The sequence below is a fragment of the Dufourea novaeangliae genome, unplaced genomic scaffold (genome assembly GCF_001272555.1).
Source record: "Dufourea novaeangliae isolate 0120121106 unplaced genomic scaffold, ASM127255v1 scaffold299, whole genome shotgun sequence".
In the NCBI taxonomy this organism is placed as follows: Eukaryota; Metazoa; Arthropoda; class Insecta; order Hymenoptera; family Halictidae; genus Dufourea; species Dufourea novaeangliae.
The window spans coordinates 323465-343365 of record NW_015374192.1 but is presented as its reverse complement, the minus strand read 5'-3'; the positions used below and the strand labels follow the sequence as shown (position 1 = coordinate 343365).

The following is a 19901-nucleotide window of genomic DNA, read 5'->3' as shown; positions in this document are numbered from 1 at the left end:
ACTCACCCCAAACAGTAGGGCAAAGAGATAGGGATCGCACTTGTTACAGGGGATAAAAGATCGAGATAACCGTCTTATTTGCTTGTTTGTTTTTTTTTTTTTTGGTGTCAAATGCGTGTGCGTTTGCGTATATTTTTTCTTTCCACTGCAATTAGTTAGCGACGATACAGAACCTTCAAGTAAAGCGAAAAAAAAAACAGAGATTAACATTTAAGAATAGATTAATAGATTAAATCGCATCATCGGGTACGAGTATCCGTGCGTTAATCGCAAAATTCTAGAACGTAAAAAATGAGGCAACAAAAAACAGAAACAGAAGAGAGAGAAAAATATGACGGGACGAAAGAAATGCCACCTTTAGTTTTTGTCCGCAGCAAGAAATCGAGATGTGTTCACGACGCTTGATGGCGGGGGGAGGCTGCTTTGGCTGACGAACGCGTGTCCTCGGTTACGACGAGGTTATACTTTGGCCGGGCACACCCCCCTCCATCCATCCATCCGTTCTCCAACCCCTCCGTTGGGGCCCTATTCCGGTTGTACTTCCGGTGATCGGTTCGCCTCGGCAGGCAGGTACGATTCGCGCAAGAAGCGGCACGGGCGATAGACTTTTAAGGCAATCCGTTGCGTGTGATAGCGTTTAACTGGTGTCAATCTCTAGGAAACTGTCTTATTCGCGGAGTGGTTCCCGGTTTGCGACACCGAGCCGGAGAGATACGAGCAATTATTTACACCGTGGACACACACGCGTCCACGTTTCCATTTTCTTTCTTTTTTGATCATATATCCTTGCTCCCTTCGTAGGGCCCCACGCGTCTCCCGAAGTTCGACGGACGTTCGAATGAAACAGCAATCGTGCACGACGGAACAACGAAAGAAAAAGAAAAACGATCGATCGGTCGTCAACGTCAGCGACAACGGTATCGTATACACGGGCCCCGCGTATCGTCGAATCGTGACTCGGGAAACTACGCATATACACCGGCGACTAGGGATTCTTTCACCCCCTCTATCGAACACGTTCTCCCACATACACCCCCTCCCCCCGTGTCTCTCCTGTCACGGCTGGTAAACACCTATATAAGTCCTATGGATAACGCAACGTGTTACAATTATACATTTAATAATAAACACCGTTTTATCGGTACTCTCTGTGTCGGGGTAAAGAAACCTTATTTTACGAAAAGAAACAGAGTTAATCGATATACCGCCTCACGGATTACCCAGGAAGCTGTTCAGGCGACTCTGATTCTGATAATACGTAGCGTCGCAGCTTTTACGTAACAGAACAAACACGCCGCGGGTCCCCCTGGATAATTTCTCTGTTGGATCGCGCGTCGCGTACATAATTCGCATCACTTGATTCTATGCATGGTTGTTTGTTTGTTTTTTCTTTCTTTACAAAATAGTTCGATAATAATGTTAAGCTCTTTCACACACTCCATTAACGGACGCCCTGCTGCGCGTGCGGTGAAGGGCTTCGCGCTGTACGGGGATATCGATCGAACGCGATCCAAGCGGCAGCAGCGAATATTAAATTGATCTGGGTGTTGTTTCATCAAGGCGTCCTCGCGATTTCGAATCGTTATTAACATACACATATATATATATATATATTAGACTATCCTAAGCGTTGCGTCGACAAGGAGGATCCCCCGCGTGGGTCGCGATCCCGTGTCCTCGCCGACACGTTTGGCCATAATTTCGTTTTCGCGTGACTATAATACGATGATGCCCGGGGGAGGGCGCGACTATAATCGGAATGGTGCACGTTGGTCGATCGGCGTTGGCTTTCCCTTCCGTTGGGTGGTCGGTGTCGTCGAGACGGATGTGTCCGAGGCGCCCGACGGTTTTCTCGAGAGCTTTAATGATGGCGGCAACGGCGTGCTCGATCCACTGGACGGTGTCCTCGTTCTGCGAACGCGTTGGAATTATCGTTAAAAACGTTGTCGATCCCCAACCACCGCGATATGATCCGTCACACGGTCGTTAACCCTTTCATTCCTACTTTGTTGTCGTATCGCTTCGTAATTTAAATTACGAAACCAAAATATTAGTGCCATGTATTTTTTCATGTATGTGAGTATATAATAGTTTCTCAGAATTCGGTTATTCTTTACTTTTTCATTCGGTTGTTTATTGATCAAAGGTAAGGCAAATTGGATTTTATTATATATAATAAAATTATACTGGGAATTGTTATATATAACTGTGGTAACAGCGAGAAAGTTGCCGAATGCAAAACAGCATTAGATTTCAAAATGTTAAAATATACTTGTGAAACAATTATTTGTTATGTAATATGTAGATAAAATATTTCTTTGGTCATTTTTAAATAATTTGAGAATGAAAGGGTTAAAATCGTGATCGGTCTTGTGACGAATCTCGATCGATCACGCGGAGACGCGCCAGTAGTTTGGGCGCGTTTTTCGCGTATACGGTGTTCGCGTGACCATCCATACACGGCACAAGCTACACACAACAAAACCCACAGAAAAAAACGCACACACAGTAAACCCAATCAAGACCGAAACGATGATTACCTATCAGGCTTTACCGCCGACGAGGTGTTAGTCGCTGAATTTGTACACATCGAACTGCTCCTGGTGTTAGAAAACAGACACGATGTAAATTGGATTATTCGACGCGTCCCAAGCGGTGAGGAATTAGTAGCAGTTTTAAATGACAAAGCTGAAGGGGATAATCTTGTGTGCACATTTGGACGCTTCGACGAAATTACCCGAATGATACTCGATGGTTTATTTCGTTTATCGAGGATCACGGATGATAGTTAATTACTTATTCATCGAAGCGTCGGCCCACCACAAAAGACTAAACGAAAGAAAGGTTCTACATGTTTACTGTCTGCGAGAGAAGTGCATAAAATAGAACAGACAGAAGAGGGACGGTGAACGTGTAACATGCGTGTCCCACACACGGTGCAGAGAAAAAGAAAAGTAGAAGCTAGCCTGTGTTAAGAGCAGAGGAAACAGTTCGGCCATACCCGGTGGAATCGGTAGAAACCGTCGAGTCGTTGCTTTGCATGGAATGGGTGGAAATATTGCTGGTCGTCGATTGCGGGGATTTAATATCCGTGCCCACGTACACGGGGATCCTCGAGCGGCTAAACCATCACCATATCCATATCGTCAATATAACAATGAACCGCGGAACGGATTTACACGCAACCCCGTTTGCGCGCATACGCGTCTCGTCTATAAATCGAACCCGTTTACGTACCGTGAACCGTGAACGAAAAAAGAAGAAAAAAAATTCGGACATAACTAAACGAACCAAAGCAATGGACCAAAATGAACGAATGAAAATGAGGGAGGGGAAATATAGGAAGAAGATGTAACTAGGTAGCACCTCCACCATTATCGAGCGTTGTACACTGAGCCCAACTACATAGAGGTAAATTGTAATGATCAGCTTTCGAGGCAACAATGGTTATATGATCGTTTCGATTCAGCCCGCATGATCGTGTACCAAAAGAGATTAAAGCGGGTAAAACCGATATCGTCGATTCTGCCGACGACGGGCTCGCGATAATCGTTAATTTAGGTTTACCTGATCGGTGTGCCGACACCAGTCAGGGTTGGAATGCTCGAAGCTCTATGGATTGTGCCAAACCTAAAAAAATGTTATTAACCAGATTTATGTTAATCGTCGTTATTACACCACGACAACGTGTGAGAACCTAGTTTGTGCGTTAATAATGCGTGTGGAAAACGGGCGACGGATGTTTCTAAATCACGAATGCTCCCCTAAACTATTCTTGACTCTGTTAAACAAAAGGGTAACAAGAGTGAACGGAAAAAAAATAAAAACAAATAAGGTAGGTAAAGGTATAACAGAATGCCTAGGAAAATTAAAAAAAAAAAAAAAAAAAAAGAATGTAAATCATCGTGCACGATCATCGATCCGTCTGATTAAGATACTATATATAACATTCCTCCGACGAGATGCGAATACGTCACGATCTTTTTAGTTAAATAATACTCTACCCACGTAGTACGATGCGACAAAAATTCATCATCAATATCTATGTTCAAGATGCAAGTTAGTCCTTGAGTATACATATACATATCTTTCAATTTGGTATCGTTTACTTCTCCGTTCAACACACGAGGAGGATCACGATATTTAATGTTAGACGTGTACGAACCTCGCTGGAACGCCACTGGCTGGACTAACTAGACCGGTGGGCGTTCGTGGACGTGAACTGGAACCGTTCACAGGCGTTCCCAGTCGTTTACCAGACACACTGTTGTGTCTGCTGGAGGTCGGTGTATTTCCAGTTGTGCTGACCGTAGTTCTGCGCGGTATGCGGCTCAGGTTGGTCGAATCATCTACGAATAATAGAATACGTGATCAGAGAAAAGGTTCCAAAGTATTGTTTAGAAAATATATATTAAAAAACTTTTTAAATACGCGCTGTTAAATGTATATATAAAAAATTGTCGATAGAAAATTAAATAATGTATACAAAAATATGGACTAAAAAATAAAAATAATTTTTGTAACTATCACAACATTCTTGGTCATATATGTGACTAAAAATAAACAATGTTGGTCCCCTTACCTGTGCTGTCGAGAGACTGCGTGGAACCGTAGCGACTCGGTGGTTTGCTACCCTGTCGGGAGGCGGGCCTGCTTCCGGGTCTACTGGTCGGTCTGGACGCTGGTCTTGACGCTGGTCTGCTCGATGGACGACTACCGCCTGTAACAAGATCCACATTACTATTCTGTTGGGGCAACTGGACCATTTGTCGGTTCAACCATTAATCCTTTACACCAAAGACTTTCTTACTTTCCGATATACTGTGCCCCTTTCGGAGGGGTCCAATCGAGTGCAAAAGGTTAATTATGTCTACCACCGATATTTTTTGGGAAGAGTTCCGTTAAACCGCGAAGAACCAAGTCCATCCGTTTGCAAGATCATACAAGATCAAACTAGAACCAAACTAGGATCATAGTATCACCATAGTGCCACACTAGGATCATAGTAGCACTATAGTAGTTTCAAACTAGGACCAAAGTAGGTTCTGGACCAATTCAGGTGAGATACTAGTTTGAATGCGTTAATCTTTCAAATGGTCTCTACTTAGTGTAAATCCATTTTCTGTTACATCGAACTTACACAACTTGGGGATCAGGTGGTTCAACTCTTTCGAGGGTCGGTTCAGGTGGATTGTACAGGGTGTTGAATGAAAGTGGAGAACACTTACCCGGCGTAATGGTACTTCTGTAAGGTGTGCTTGTCTTCCTGGCGGAGCCAATTCTGAACGAGCTCTCGTTGTCGCTGAGGCTGTCCGGTGTCCCAGCACTCAACGAAGAGCGCGAGGCTCGTGTCTGTCCCATGGGAACGCTTCGTGCGCTGCGTTCCCTCACCTACACGCGGACAGAAAATCTTGGTTCTGGTTAAATGTAACGACTGGTCGTCGAAACAAGGGAAAAAAAAAGAGTATATGCGTGTCCTACCAGAGCGGAGACTGGTGAGTATAGTGCAAACAAACAGACAGACAAACAGCGAGAGTCCGTTTCTGGTAACGGTCGACGCGCTAATGGTGCGCGTCGATGCGGTTCAGGTTGCGAACTGATACGCGTCGGGAATCGCGAAGCAGAAACAACGCGTTATCGATTATAATAACAAATTCGAAGAAACTTCTGTTTCTTTTTTTTTTTTTTTTCCTTTTTTTCAAGGTAAGTTTTGTCTGCCTCGCGATTTCGTCGACGATTGTTCGTGGTCTCGCGGTGCTGCTTGGTCGTTCGTTTACAACCTTTCAACGCCACCGATGCGAACTAGAAAACCGCGATCGATCGATCGTGGAAAGTACATATCAAATAAGAAAGAGAACGAACAAACAGAAATGAAAAACACCATCGTGGTCGAAGAGAGCGTTGTTTACGACTGAAAAACGTAAAGAAAAAAAAAAAAAGAAATGAAAGAAGAACAAATATGAAAGAAAAGAACAAAGATCTCATGCAAACTTACCAGAGGAAGTTGGGAGAGATAGAGTAGCTTATGGTGATTCGAGGTATCTCCGATCAACGCCACTATGCACGCACCAATACACAGCAATACAGGAGATCGTTATGCATAATATCGATACCAGTAGCACACACCGTATCCGCGGCACGCGATTGTTGCGATCGGTCCCGCGATTGAATCGTATATACAGGGTACGTCAATAAGAACTACTATCTAAAATAACTCATTACATTGAGTGGTATCAAAAAACGTTTTAACGAAGTTTCAATTTCAACATGTCAAGGTGACCTTCAGATTTTTCAAAGTCAATGCATTTCTTTTTAATACCATCATTTTGTTTAATTCGTCCGTCTATCGAGAACAACGTGGTATTAAAAAAAAAAGCAAAAAAGATTGATAAAACCACATTGATATCCCAAAAAAATAAGATATAATGAAATCAAATGGAATCCGTCCGATGCATCCCTTAAAATGCTACAGAATTAGTTTAAATGTTTTCTGATACAATCAACAGTTAACGAGCTATTTTAAATAGTAGTTTTTATTGACTCACCCTGTATATTTTGATTGGGAACGCGTCGGTGGGATAAACGTCTCGACCACCCTCGACAATCCCAGAGGGATGCGACTGAGCCTTCGATTCATGATCTCTACGAGAGCCTTCGATCCACGATCTTTCGAGAACATTCGATCCACGATTTCTACGAGAGCCTCGAGGGTATCGATCGTTCGACTGGAAGATCCTCGAGGGTGGTACCGATCGTTCGATTGGAAGAGCCTCGAGGGTGATACCGATCGTTCGATTGGACGAGCTACGAGAATCCCGGTTCGTTCTACGGGAAGGGGGAGATCGTTCAGAGGCATCCAATCAGTGTAAACGAAAAAATAACCCGGGAACTACTACGGAACTGAACGAAAATCGGTATATACACGACGAACAGGAGACGCGACGCATGCGATGTTTATCCTCAGACTGCGGATTTTTATGCTATATCCCCGTGTTTTCGTAACGTTATATTACAAAATCCAGAATCAGATGAAAGTTGATTCGATAGTTTATAAGCTACAAAATAAAATTAAGTATACATTGGTTTACCGTTTACGATTTTTCTTTCACTTGCATTTTATAGTGAGCGACGGAAATATTCATGCAATAAAATTGTCTGTGTCTTCTATATGTTATTAATTTATACGTCTACTATATGTTATTAATTTATGTTTAATTTTACTCGTATACAATAAAGACGTAATATTGAGAACTGATTCGCCACGAATGCATATAATCCGCAGTCCACTAATCCGTACGGATGCATCTATAACCGCTTCTTCCCCCACGATTTAAACTTTTAGGATACAATACACCGTATAAAACACCGGTGCGCGTCATTCCTAAAGCCATGTTCTCACGTGTGCAACGTCCGGTGGAAAACACACTCGAGTCCGCGGTGCTTCTTAAAAAAGACAGAGAGACTGGTCTTAACAAATTCGTCGCTGAAGCGGTTAAGTGCTTGAAACGTGTCCCGTGTCGTCGCGTTTCACAAGCGAGAAATTGGCTCACCAAGAAACCAGCAATTCGACAATATAACGCTTCTCAGGTGATAAATCGTGTCGTCATTAGAGTCGACAAATGGCCCGAGTTGAAAATGGTATGAAATCGTTTCTGAATGAACGCGTCTTTCGCACGGTGGACGTTCACTTTTGTGCGAAAGTGTGCTTAATGGGAATGAAACTGCGAATTGATGCGCCTGAAACGAATTGTATGTACTACCCACGAGCAAACTCGGTTTCCGCTAGAGGAAAAATGACGTAGGGGAAGGGCCTCCTACCAAGCGCCTACCTGTTGGTGCTTGGAATTACTGAAATTTATGCCAAATTAACATTCGATTTAATATTTATTTCAGTACCTGGAATAAATTTACCAAGTGGTAGAAGACTTTTCTTCTACGCCGCTTTTTCTCCTAGTGAAAATCGAGTTTGCTCGTGGATGTACAGTGGGGACCACACCAGTCGGTCTCGATCTAAGTCTACCAGGTTCTACCGCATGCATATGATCGAGTGAGTCTCATCAGCACCAAGCGATGCGACTGCAATCAGGGTATTTCTCGTTTCGCGGTAAAACCAAATGGCCGCGAACAAGGGCAAAACGACGGCGACAGCAGCAGCAGCAGCATCAGCGCGAAATAAATATCGAAACAGTCGATTCGTGGGGTACCGTGAGATCGTTACAGGATCATGATCGATCTTTGAAAATCATCATGTGACCAGTCATTCGCCGAGTTCCATCGGTTCGGTCGTACGATGCCGCGGAACGTGGTGTAAGCGCACTCGAGAAACAGAAAAACCAAAAAAAAAAAAAAAAAGAGAAGAAAAAACACACACGAGGAACAGAGAGAACTGATATAGAGGACGAAGATTAAAGGGTGAAACAATTAAAAAAGAACGCAAAACGGTGAGAAACACAACGGAAATAAGAAAACCAAAAAAAAAACACACAAAGATATTATTTGCTCGGGTTACACGCCCATGTGTCACAATCAACGACAGCAGAATTCAGAGAATAGAGTATTCTTATTTACCCAATGATAAGAGGGGGCGTGCATGTGGAGGGGATACGAGCACGGGAGGTCCTCCTTTTGCCTCAAACTCTCAAATATCGGCGTCAGCTGGCTCATAAACTCCTCCGCTACACCACAAACGAACTTAGTTTAGAGGAAAAATTGCACACACCACCGATTCTTCACAACCCGACAGTTTTCTGGTCGTGGACGCGACGGTGCTATAGAGGCTTCGAGCAACGAACTAACTTCATTGTAAAATGAAACAAAATTGTAAAATCAAACACCTAACTTCATTGCACAAGATCCATATTTATCTGTCTATATCCCATCATTTAAAAGGGGTAAATGTTGCTCGAAGCCTCCTCGTTCGCCACGTCGTGGACACAGAGCAATTAAGACGCGAGAGATCCAGTTCCTCAAGATCTCGTCGATGTCTCGAGGACCGACGATATCCACGAAGTACACAGAAACAGAGATAGATAGAGAAAGAGGAATAGACAAAGATTAAACATAGATCATAGTCTCGTGAAATCGCATCTCCTGAGGTGACTATCAGCCCCCGAGGCAAGACGCCAAGGGTTCGACTCACGGGCACGACCTTGACACTATTCGATGACGCATTTATCAGCGTGGCTATTTTTTTTTTTTTTTTTCTGGGGACTGAAGGGGTGTGTGATAGGGCTAGGCTGACAAACTGAAAAGGGAGGTGGTGGATACGGGCGCCGAAATAATCGAGGGGGTGGTAGCAGGGTGACTGAAGCGACTACCACGAGAGGTGCGTGAGGGGTTGAGAGCTCTAGGTGCGACGACTTGCTTCAACCGTCTCTAAGCTGACATGCTCGCATGCGGGGGTTTACAGAAAATATTTTGTGAACTCTTTGGCCGACTGTACATGTATATACATATGTACTTACCGTATCGTGGGGGGGGACTTCGATTGGGCGAGACCAGAGATAGAAAGAGAGAGAAGAACCGTAGGGGTCTACGGTACGTGCTATGTTGAAGATCGAGATTAAACTATTGTCTTTTGATAGATATCAGAGACGTTGCTCTGTTCGTAGGGCTTGTGAGTCGCCCTTTTAGAACTGATGATCAGAAAATTGCTTTCTTGGTGAGGGATTAATATCAGTGGCAAACTGTGAACATGCTATTGTGAAACTAGAATCATTTAATCTTGAATTTATTAACTTATTCATAACACTGTTCAAAAGGGAAAATAGCTCATAACTGTTAATTCGCGTTTCTGAAAGATCTTTACGAACTGAATACGAATCTGCAAACCGTTTTATCCCAGCACATTCAGTCTTTGGAAAAATAAATTTAATTAAAGAGAATTTCACATTTTTAACTTTGAAGGTGTGTTGTGCTTTTACTGGAATAGTTGTTCGGTTGTACACGAAATAATTCTTTGGGCAAACAGAATTATATAAATTGTTATATTATAGATATAAAGATCAATCAGAAACAGAAAACAGTTAAAATTTGTCGAACAGTGTAACACTTCATCGTCGTTAAGTACACAAAAGAAAGCAATTTCTTAGCAAAAGTTCAAAAAAGGGCTGCTTCCAAGTACCATTTAATCAAAGAACAACGGTTCCCATCGGTGCATCGATCGAGTTTCGAGGGCGGCTAATAAAAAGTAATCAACGAACGATTCGGCGGCGATCCAGTTTGCATCGTGTTCGATCCCTCCGTTTGAATCGGAGGTGACCAAAATCGAACCGCGACGAAAAGTAGTGATCAAGAGAGAGAAAGAGATAAACGTGTGTGCTCTGTCCCCTGGATGGATCGTGATCAAGGGCTGTCTATCATCACTACCTTGATCATGATCAATCAGGAAGGGACGAGTGATCTGGGTGACGTTACCTTGGTGATAGGTCCGGTGTTCGCGGATGACATTTGCGCGCGTTGGAGCGTCGACGTCGGGCTCGGCTTCGACTTGAACGCCGTCATTGTCTGGCTGACACCGTCCGCCAGTATGAATTGCTCTCGCAGCTCGATATTCGTTCTTCCCTTGGCTACAGTGGTGTGTTGCGTGCACGCAAGTTAAGAAGGAAGCCGTTACAGGACATATGTATGCCGAAATTTTAAAGGGAGGGGTGGGGGGCGAAACAACAGAGAGAAAGACAGAGATAGAGAAATGTATTTTTATACAGATAGAACAGATAGATAGAGGGCACGGAGATAGAGAGGAAAATAAAGATATATACGATAAATAGAGAGAGAGCGGATAATTAACGGGCAGCCGCGACAGGTAGAGATCGTTGTTGTTTTTTGTTAGTTCAGCAGAAAAATATATGGTACAAGTACAAATCAGAGCGATCGAAGGGTAGATAGTAAGAATGAAGCGTTATTGGGGTTTAGAATTTCGTCGGTGGGTATTCATGCGCGGTTTATTAACAGAGCGAAGAATCGAACGGTAAGCGTCGATTCGGTTTCGACACGGATGCGCAGAGAGATAGAGAGAAAGTAGGAGCCAGAACAAGAGTTGTAGAGGTAATAATAGCGTAGTAGTAAATAAAGTAGCAGCGATAGTACACAGCGATAGTTGTTTAGAGCGTATGCCAGCGGCGTACACGGTGTATATGTGTTCGTGTGCGAGTGTACGGCAGTGGTGGGTGGGGGAAAAAACAAAGAGAAAACAAAATAGTGTATTAGAGAACGTTTTGTCCGGTGAGAGTCGAAGGGCATACAAATAATGGAAGGATGTGCGAGAATAATAATGATAAAATTAAATGTATGTACGTCGTGATCAATTAAGAGTGTCGAAGAGAACCGCTTTGATTTGCTTTTATTTTGTGAATGTAGAAGAGACAGAGGTTACGAATGTAACGCGTGAAGTTGCGATTTATCGGCGCTGATTTTTCCCGTTAATTACGCTTGACGATGGGAAACGGTCGGGGATCGCATGCGAATAGTTGCGCTGACGTTGGAAATCGTTTAGATGGTCTTCGATACGTCGAATAATCGTGTATAAAATTCCCCATGTATTGAATTCCTCGCATATATAATTCCTCAAATATACAATTCTCGAAGTATAAAATTTCCGAATTATAAAATTCCAGAAATATAAAATTCCTGAAGTATTTACAATTTTTAAAGTATAAAATCCCTAAACTACTGAACTCTTCGAATACAGGACTCCCAAAGTTACAGAATTCCCTAATTATAGAACTTTCAAAGTACAGAAATTTGAAAGCACAGAAATCCAATACGAAATTTTCCGAATACCGAACTCCGCAACTGAGAATCTGAAGTCGACTTCCAATGACAGCGTTAAAACAAAAATGAATAAAACGCGAGGGACGCGGTGTTGATAAAAGGTACCTTAAATCAGTAAGGACGACGTCTACGAAATGAATGTCGTCGTTTCGCGAAATAATGAAAAGGGGAAGATGAATTAGAAGGTAATAATGACGCGAGAATCGAGCTAAGCGAACACACGGTCTGACACGTTGTTAGTGAGCACACGCGAAATTAGAACATCGTCTTGCATGCTATTTAACGCGCACCAAAAAACTGAACTCGTTGCGAGGAAGCAAACTTATGGCACACGAACAGATTACGTATCATGCAGGATATATATACCAAAACGTCGATTTCGTAGCCAGTACGGTCCTTGTTAATTACTTCCACAACCTTTTTTTTTCCACAGGTATATCGAAGGGTAATAAATCACCCACAGGGTAACAATGTTTTTAATTTCGTTCAGACGTACGGGCCACGAATGGCAATTTATTCCCATATAAATAAGATTCTCACCGAGCGGACACCAACCCTCATGTTGTTCCGGTTTGTTTGGGTCCGGTATCGGCATTAGAAAAACTTGACGAGTTAATCACGATATGAGGAGTTTAGTGATGGTCCATTTTACTCTTTTTTTTTTTCAGGTTTAGTAAAGTTATAAATTGAAATAGAAGGCATGCAATTATATTCCATGAACTTCGATGCGTATTCAAGTAATAGACGGTGAGATGATATATCGGATTAGGTAATGTAATATACGTTAACAAAGTTGTGCGTAGAGTAAAACGAAATGTTTCGAATGGAACTAGTAGATATGGATGACGATTGTGTTAACGAGAGGGATCAGGGATCGGCAGTGGGATGATCCAATTACCGTTAGTTATCTAATGATCAAGCGATACGAGTTTCCTAATGTACCCAAAATACTCTATTGGCTATGGTGGTCGAGCGAACGATTGCATTCCATTAAATTGATTAAAAATTTCTAAAAAAATTTCTAAACCTTCCAACAGAGATGGTAACAATTATCTCCAAGTATAATACTACATAGATTGCATTATGTTGCACCTGGAATGCAGCGGTTCGCTTGGTATTAGTACAAGAAAGCCACAAACGAGAGACCCTAGCGGTTACAGGTGAGATGTACAACGCGAGGCGTGGACCACCAGGTGTGATCAACGACATACACTACTCCTCCTCGTCTGATTATGCACACACGATGAGTTAAAAAGAGCGCTGATGTCGGGCAGAGCGCTCGGTTAATGATTGGATTAGTCACGCTCGCACAAAATCGTACCTCAGGAGCTGAGATCGTACACGTACACGTGGATATAATAGAAGGCGCCCAAATACGGAAAATATTCTGCGACGCCATAATGAAACATGAATGCTCGCGGGACACGAATAAATGAGGCGAAATGAATGAGTTGTTAAATGAACGCGAGAGTTACACGCGAATAATGAATGCGAGTAATGTCCTCCCGAGGCAGCGGGAAAGCGATTAGTCGAGTTCGATGCGCACACACCGGTTGGACAGGTCAATGGAGAACCAGGGCTTGAAAACAGTTATGATATCGATTTGGGATCTTGAAACAGTTACAAAGAACCTTTATCCGAATAACTTTTATGAAGCATCTACAGTTCAAACTATATGAGTTTTAGTTATGGTTCCTATATCAGTTCTGTAACCGTTATTTTTTAGGTTCTATATGAATTCCAAAACGGTTACGGAACTGATTTCCGTAGCAATTGTACAGAACTTTACAGTAAATGAAATCACAACGTATTACAGTTACAGCTATAGATTACTATGTATAACACCTTTATATAACAGTTTGGAACATTTATTTTCGGAACCGTTTCAAGCCCTGTGAAGAACACAAGACCAGAAAAACGGAACACGAAGGTGTAAAAGAAAGCGCGCTGGCGACCGTTAGTTGTGTTGTGTATGTTCAAACGCAAAAACCAATCGATTCAAATCCCACACGCGTGTCTAGTCGACGTAAAACAACATAAAACTCGGTTTAGCTGCCTCTTTGGATAGGGAGAAGGGAGAGTGGAGAGAGGGTTGAAATATTCGTTTCGAAATTCGCAGAACCGTTCGATCTGTGTCGCGTTCTGGGCCAGGAAGACGAGACGGAACGGTCGAAAAAATGTTCAAGAGAGCCGCGAGTGTCCGAATGGGAGGGATTCGTTCTCGAGTATTTTTACTCCCGTGGCATTCGAAGTCGAACTTATTAGTCTAAAAATCATCGATTCCGACGGTGGTATTCGACGGTAACAGAGCAAAGAGAAAGAGACTGAGAGATCATATGGAAAAAATACTCACCGCGGCAAGGATCATTCTTTAACAAAAATTCGTCCAGGGCTACCCATCCACCGCCGACTCGTACCATCACGGTGGATCGTAGGATTCGAACCAATCGTAGTTTCTGACTGTCGCCGAACTACGATTATAAATAACAACAATGGCGTCAGAATGGTTTGCAGATCGTTAAATTAAGGGGGTATTTCTAGTGTAGCCGGTGAACAAGAATCGATTTTTTTTCTTGCATTCTTTCTTATAGTTTTAACATTGAATTTCGTATAAAGATATACGCAAAATCAGAGCTTCCTAGGTTCGACAGTTTTCTGTAAATTACTTTCTAATCACGTTGAAAACGACCGTGTGCACTAGAATACCCCTTTAAGGGACCTTAAAGGAAATTTCTTCCGTACCCTGTATTTTCCTTCACCGACTTGGAATACTCGGAACTTCTGACGACAAGTGCAGAGCATCACGAGTCGTTTCACTTCGTCGTGGATCTTGTCGGTGTCGTTGTACGTCCTGCGTTCCTCCCAGTCCGGTCTCAGCGCGGCTATGAACTCTTTCCAGTCGATCAATCCCTCGCCGTGGCGATCGAACAGATCCGCGACTGCTCCCATCTCTAGCCGTGATGTCTCGAATTCTTTGGAAAGAAAATACAGTTAATGAAAATTCGTTCACTTCAGAAGTGTGTATCGAATGATAGTAAGAAGCTATACTGACTGGTGTTCATGATTCCTTGAATGAAGTCCTCGCGAGGAATCAGACCGTCGTTGTTCTTGTCCATCTTTCTGAATAGGTCCGTCAGTCTGGACTTCTTGTGGTTCATGAATTTCAAGAACTGAAATAAACAGTAAAAAAATAAGTAGATACTATAGATAAAAAACAAGTTAAATAAATAGTAGAATCATTAATGTATTGAAATTTTCATTCTGCTCACCCTCTTGCGCCAATCCTCCCAGCTGAAGTTCGCGACACGGTCCAATTCCTGAATGTAATTGTACTTGTCCTGGAGTCGACGTTGTCGTTCCCAGGCCAACATCCATACGTGCCTCCATCTGTCCCATAGAAGCTTCACCCTCGGGCTACGGAACTCCGGTTCAGCGCCTTTGCTGTGTACACGGCACCAAACAACAAAAGATTAACACCTTCCCCCAAAAGACTCAATAAACCAGGTAAACGAAGCATGAGAAGCAAAGAAAGCAAAATGTGGAACGTGTTCGAAAGAATCACCGATCCATGGCAATGTAATTCTCTGTGATTAAATACCGACACCAGAAACGAAAGAAGAAACACTGAATAATATATGTTCAATCGATGCTAAACAATGAGAATCGAAAAGGACAGAGACGAAGAAGAAAGATAACTCTAATGTTGACCAAAACACACAACCGATCGAACTGCAAAGAAAGTCTAAAATAAAATGAGGAAATTGTTACGGGTTAAAAGCAGAGCATTTTGGGGCGGCGAACAGAGAATTTGGAAGGATTGGGTTTGACGAACCTTCCTTTAGGTGGGAAGCGTGGGCCGATGTGCGGCAATGAATCTGGCGTTCTCTCACGGCCCGGGCTGGCTCGGCTAAACAGGAACATGCGTCACATCACTCGAGACACTTCTACCAGACACACCGCGACGGAATTCGCGGTTATTTTTTTACTGCACCGATCACCGTGTCCCAATTCGGCGATCGATCCTTCGGAGGTCCTTACGAGACGAGCAAACGGGGAAAAAGGGGGGCGGAGAATAGGCCTCTGCTGGATACTTAATCGAAACTACACTTCTTTCGACATAAATTATATGGTTTTTTGGTGGACAGGCCTGTTCTCCCTACTTAGTGCAGGGTGGTCACTGTATTCGTTACATGAAGCTTGTAATTATGTTCGCTTCTTGAGGCGATATGATCCTCACGGTGATTGAACTAAACAGCTCGATCCTATTTCCCTGTGAGATAAACTGCAATTTGTCTGACCAGAAACAACCTCTGTAGTCTGCCAGCAGTGTCTGGCCACATACGGTCCCATTTCACTGTGAATACTACTCTCGAGATGTGCAGATGGCCTGATTATATCGCTTAAATTTCCTTTTATCTAATACAAGGTCTACATTATGTTTCTATTTTCAGTACGTAAAGCCGCATATTTATAATGCAATCAGTTTGCACTATCAACCTGGCCTTAACTGTACAAATGTAAATTCTAACAAGCCTCTACTCTTAAATTTACATTTTTCAAGTTGTGCGACTATCAACGCCTAGTAGCAAAATATTTATTTATTTATTTCTGTATCCCTTAATTTAATAAAAGCTCCTTGTAACGACTCAGCGAAGTATCCTGCACAGTACACGCCTCGGACGCGCTCCAAGTGTCCTTTAAACCTCGTGTCCAAAGTTTACTCTACCATGCTGCCTACGAATGCACATTCCGTTTATCGTTTTCAAAAATACCGATATTCCGTCATAAAATCAGACTTCAACGAAGCGTTCGAAATCGACAGAACAGGCGAAGGAGACCAGAGCAGTCTCGTACGACAACACGCACCTTTCTTGTCTCCCGTTCCAGTTGTCCTCATGATTGATCTTTATCAAAGAACTTCTATCACGCAGCAAAGTAAAATAAAAAAGGAGCTAACGTAGACAAATCAAACGCCGCATGCAAATCAAGTTCTTCCAAGAACGGCAAAGCATCAAAAAAGTCAAATGAGGGGGAGATGGGAAAAAAAATGTGAGAATACGGCCCCGAATAGGTAAACCGGAAATTCGAGAAGCAAGTACAATATGCGTTCTTGGCTAGCGATTCCGTCTACCTCTCGGGGGAAACGATGATTCTGGAGGGACGAGCGCGATCCTTGGCGGCCCCGGTTCGCGAGATATCTTTTTGCTAAAAGAAAATTGGGACCGGGAATCGAAACGATAGAGAATGTGAACGTACGTCGGCGCGGGTGACTTAGCCTTCGTTATCTTCTTCGTGTCTTTCACTTGTTTAATCTGTCTGGCCTTGCAGACACGATCGACGTCGTTCTGTCTGCGACTGGTGTTTTCCATGAACTCTCGGTGATCCGCGATCAACATCTCCAACGTGGGTTTGTCATCTGGTAATGGTTCCGCTTCGAGGGCGTTCAGCGTGTTCTCCAGTCCCTCTAGCCACGAGAGCAGCTCCTCCAGAAGGTTATCGAGGTCCTAGAAGGTAAGTAATAATCGGTCTCTGTACTGAACATCATTGTTATGGAACGAATACTTCAAAGTAGGGCATTTTTTATATGAGACATTATTTAAATAACGATGAGTATAAAAGTTACTTTATTCGTTATTTGAAATTCGAATAAAAACAGTAATTAATTCGAGAAAAAGAAATTAATTCGATGAGAATTATTCTATGAATAAAGATACTTATTCGAAACGTTATTCGAAATTTTGTATAAATAAAAATTTTGTCTAACTCTGGAATGGTTGTAATCAATGTCAGTTTATACCTGAAGTCCCCGCATATGGTTCTCCAATCTCTGATTTCTCTGCTGTGCCCAAGTGGCCACCTCCTCCCATCTCGACTGAATGATCGTGATCCAATGTTTGATAACCAGCACCCCGTCTGGATGAGCTTTCCCGAGAATCGAGTGTGCAAGCTCCAATGTTTGATCCTTCTCGGTCTCCTTGGTGCGCAATTCTCTGAGGAACTTCTCGTGTTCCATCAGCTGATTCCTGCTCTCCTGTTCGTCCTCGGGCAGCTGTCCAGCGAACCTGAGCTTCATTTCCGCGTCACTCAGCCACTCGAGAAGCACGTGGACCGCCTTGTGCAGTCGTTCCGCTTCTCTGAGCGCGTCCTCGAGGCGATCGGTCTTCCTGGTGCACAACCGCGACACCGTGTTCCATAAATCGTTCAATTCGGTCAGCTGTGAACCGATGGCGGACGCGTCGTCGGGCGTCGCTTTGCCGAGAAGCTCACGGCCGGTTCTGATCACGGACTCCATCTGCGAGGCACGGGATTCCAGGTCTTTCTCGAAGGTCTTGTGCTGTTCCACCAGGTTCACCACGGTGTCCAGATCACCGTGCAACGGTCCAGTGTTTGCCAGCTGTTTCTCCGACTTGCTGAGCCACTCCAACAACGCTTGAATAGCGTCCTTGAATTGTCCGGAGAACAGCAAAGCTTCCTCGAGCTTTCTCTGTCTGTCCACACATTTCCCACAAACGGTGGTCCATTTGTTCTTGAGTTCGTTCAGAAGTTCCTTCAGTGCGAACTCGTCGGTTTTCGGAGCCTTGTCCTTTAACGACTTGCCGTTCTTCATGGTGACGTCGTAGGCGCCCTGTTTAGCGCTCAAAGCCTTCTGTAGTTCCCGATGTTTGTTCAGTCGAGCCTTTATCTTCTCAGGATCGTTACCACCTAGTCCACCATCCACAGCGACCTCGTCTAAAGTCCTTTCCGTCTCGTCCAACCAGTTCATCAGGTTGGACCAGGCATCGTGGAACTTGCTGCACGCTTATCAGCAGATTCTTTATCAGAATGACGTCCTGTTTCTGGGAGAAGTACTTCAAATGCGTCCCTTTCTTGTCGAGGTTCAACATTGTCTCGCGGTGAACACTGACATCCTTTTGGAAGGACTTGTGTTCCTCTATCTGACCAAGTATAGTCTCCATCACCCTCGACACCGGTTTCAGATTCGTTAGAATCTTCTCCGCATTGGTCAGCCAATCAACGAACGCCTGGAGGGCATCGTGGAACTCCGTGGCCTCTTTCAGGGCTATTTCTAACTTGATTTTCTTGTCGCTAGCTCGGGCCGTGACGTTGTCCCATCGTTGCTTCAACGTCCTCAGATTGTGATTCAGTCCACCGGCGCTGCTCGTGTCCGCGCGTTTCAGGTACTCCTGTCCTTGCTGAAGAACCGTCTCCACTTTAGGCCTGTTCTGTTCTAATTCGTTGTACACCTCCATGAAACGTTCGAGCTGTTCCGAGGCGGTTTCCGGCAGTCCTCCGACGGGTTTCGACGCCACGATGGTGTTATCCACGTCGCCCAGCCAGGACAGGAGATCCTGGATCTCTGCTGTGAAGGATTGCGCCTCTCTGAGAGCGTCCTCGAGTTCACGTTGTCGATCTGCGGCTCGTTGAAGCAGATCGCGCCATCGACGGTTCAATGTGCCCAATTTTTCGGCTGTGGTTGACGCCTCAGCAGTTCCCTTGCCGTCCTCTATCAACTGTCTGCCAGCGTCGTTCAGTGTGTCGACGCTCGTCTGATGAGCCTGTATATCGTTAACCAGAACCTTCAGCTTAGCCAGTTCCACCTCGATCACCTGTGGATCGCCAGCCACCGCCTTCAGGTTGTCGAGGGTGTCGTCCGTCTTCTCGATCCAGACGAGAAGCTCGTCCAGGGCGTGCTGGAATTGTCCAAGACGTAGCAGAGCGTTCTCCAGAAGTCGCTGTCTCTCGACGACGCCCCTCAACAGACCGTCCCACCTCTTGTTCACCGCGCCTAATGGTTCTTTGATGGCTGCCGCTTGCTCCGAGGATGTTCTTTCCGTTAGTTCAGCTGCTTGCCTGGAAGATCGAGAAAACGTTATAGGATAATCCATGTGGGCTCCCTGCCGGCCAAAACCGTACGCGTCGATGTAAGGAAAGCGTACACCATGAGGAATGTTTGTAAATAACAGGTACATACGACAACCTTGGTTAGGCTCGTACGTTTATGTCGATGTTTTTAGTCAGTGTGAAACAACACAAGGGTCGACGTATATCTACGGGAGAGGAAATATACTAAGAACCATGTATCGAAGGGAAATGTTAGCTGCTTGAGGAGACTGCCCTTCCCACTTTTT

The 19901-nt window shown here is 44.0% G+C and overlaps 1 protein-coding gene across 1 annotated transcript in view; it reads right to left on the bottom strand.

Moving 5' to 3' along the window:
- Positions 1 to 89: 89 nt before the first annotated feature.
- LOC107192187 (microtubule-actin cross-linking factor 1) overlaps positions 90 to 19901 on the bottom strand; it is a 53769-nt gene continuing 33957 nt past the window's right edge. Inside the window, exons 22-37 of the mRNA XM_015581393.1 lie at positions 18600 to 19623; positions 17570 to 18559; positions 17029 to 17276; positions 15605 to 15679; positions 15042 to 15213; positions 14825 to 14942; positions 14515 to 14744; positions 14126 to 14243; positions 10417 to 10568; positions 5229 to 5391; positions 4583 to 4720; positions 4166 to 4349; positions 3568 to 3630; positions 3002 to 3121; positions 2541 to 2600; positions 90 to 1911 (exon numbers count right to left, since the gene is read on the bottom strand). Of these exons, the coding sequence (XP_015436879.1) occupies positions 1749 to 1911; positions 2541 to 2600; positions 3002 to 3121; positions 3568 to 3630; positions 4166 to 4349; positions 4583 to 4720; positions 5229 to 5391; positions 10417 to 10568; positions 14126 to 14243; positions 14515 to 14744; positions 14825 to 14942; positions 15042 to 15213; positions 15605 to 15679; positions 17029 to 17276; positions 17570 to 18559; positions 18600 to 19623 (4018 nt within the window). The 3' untranslated portion in view covers positions 90 to 1748. The remainder of the gene's footprint in view (positions 1912 to 2540; positions 2601 to 3001; positions 3122 to 3567; positions 3631 to 4165; positions 4350 to 4582; positions 4721 to 5228; positions 5392 to 10416; positions 10569 to 14125; positions 14244 to 14514; positions 14745 to 14824; positions 14943 to 15041; positions 15214 to 15604; positions 15680 to 17028; positions 17277 to 17569; positions 18560 to 18599; positions 19624 to 19901) is intronic.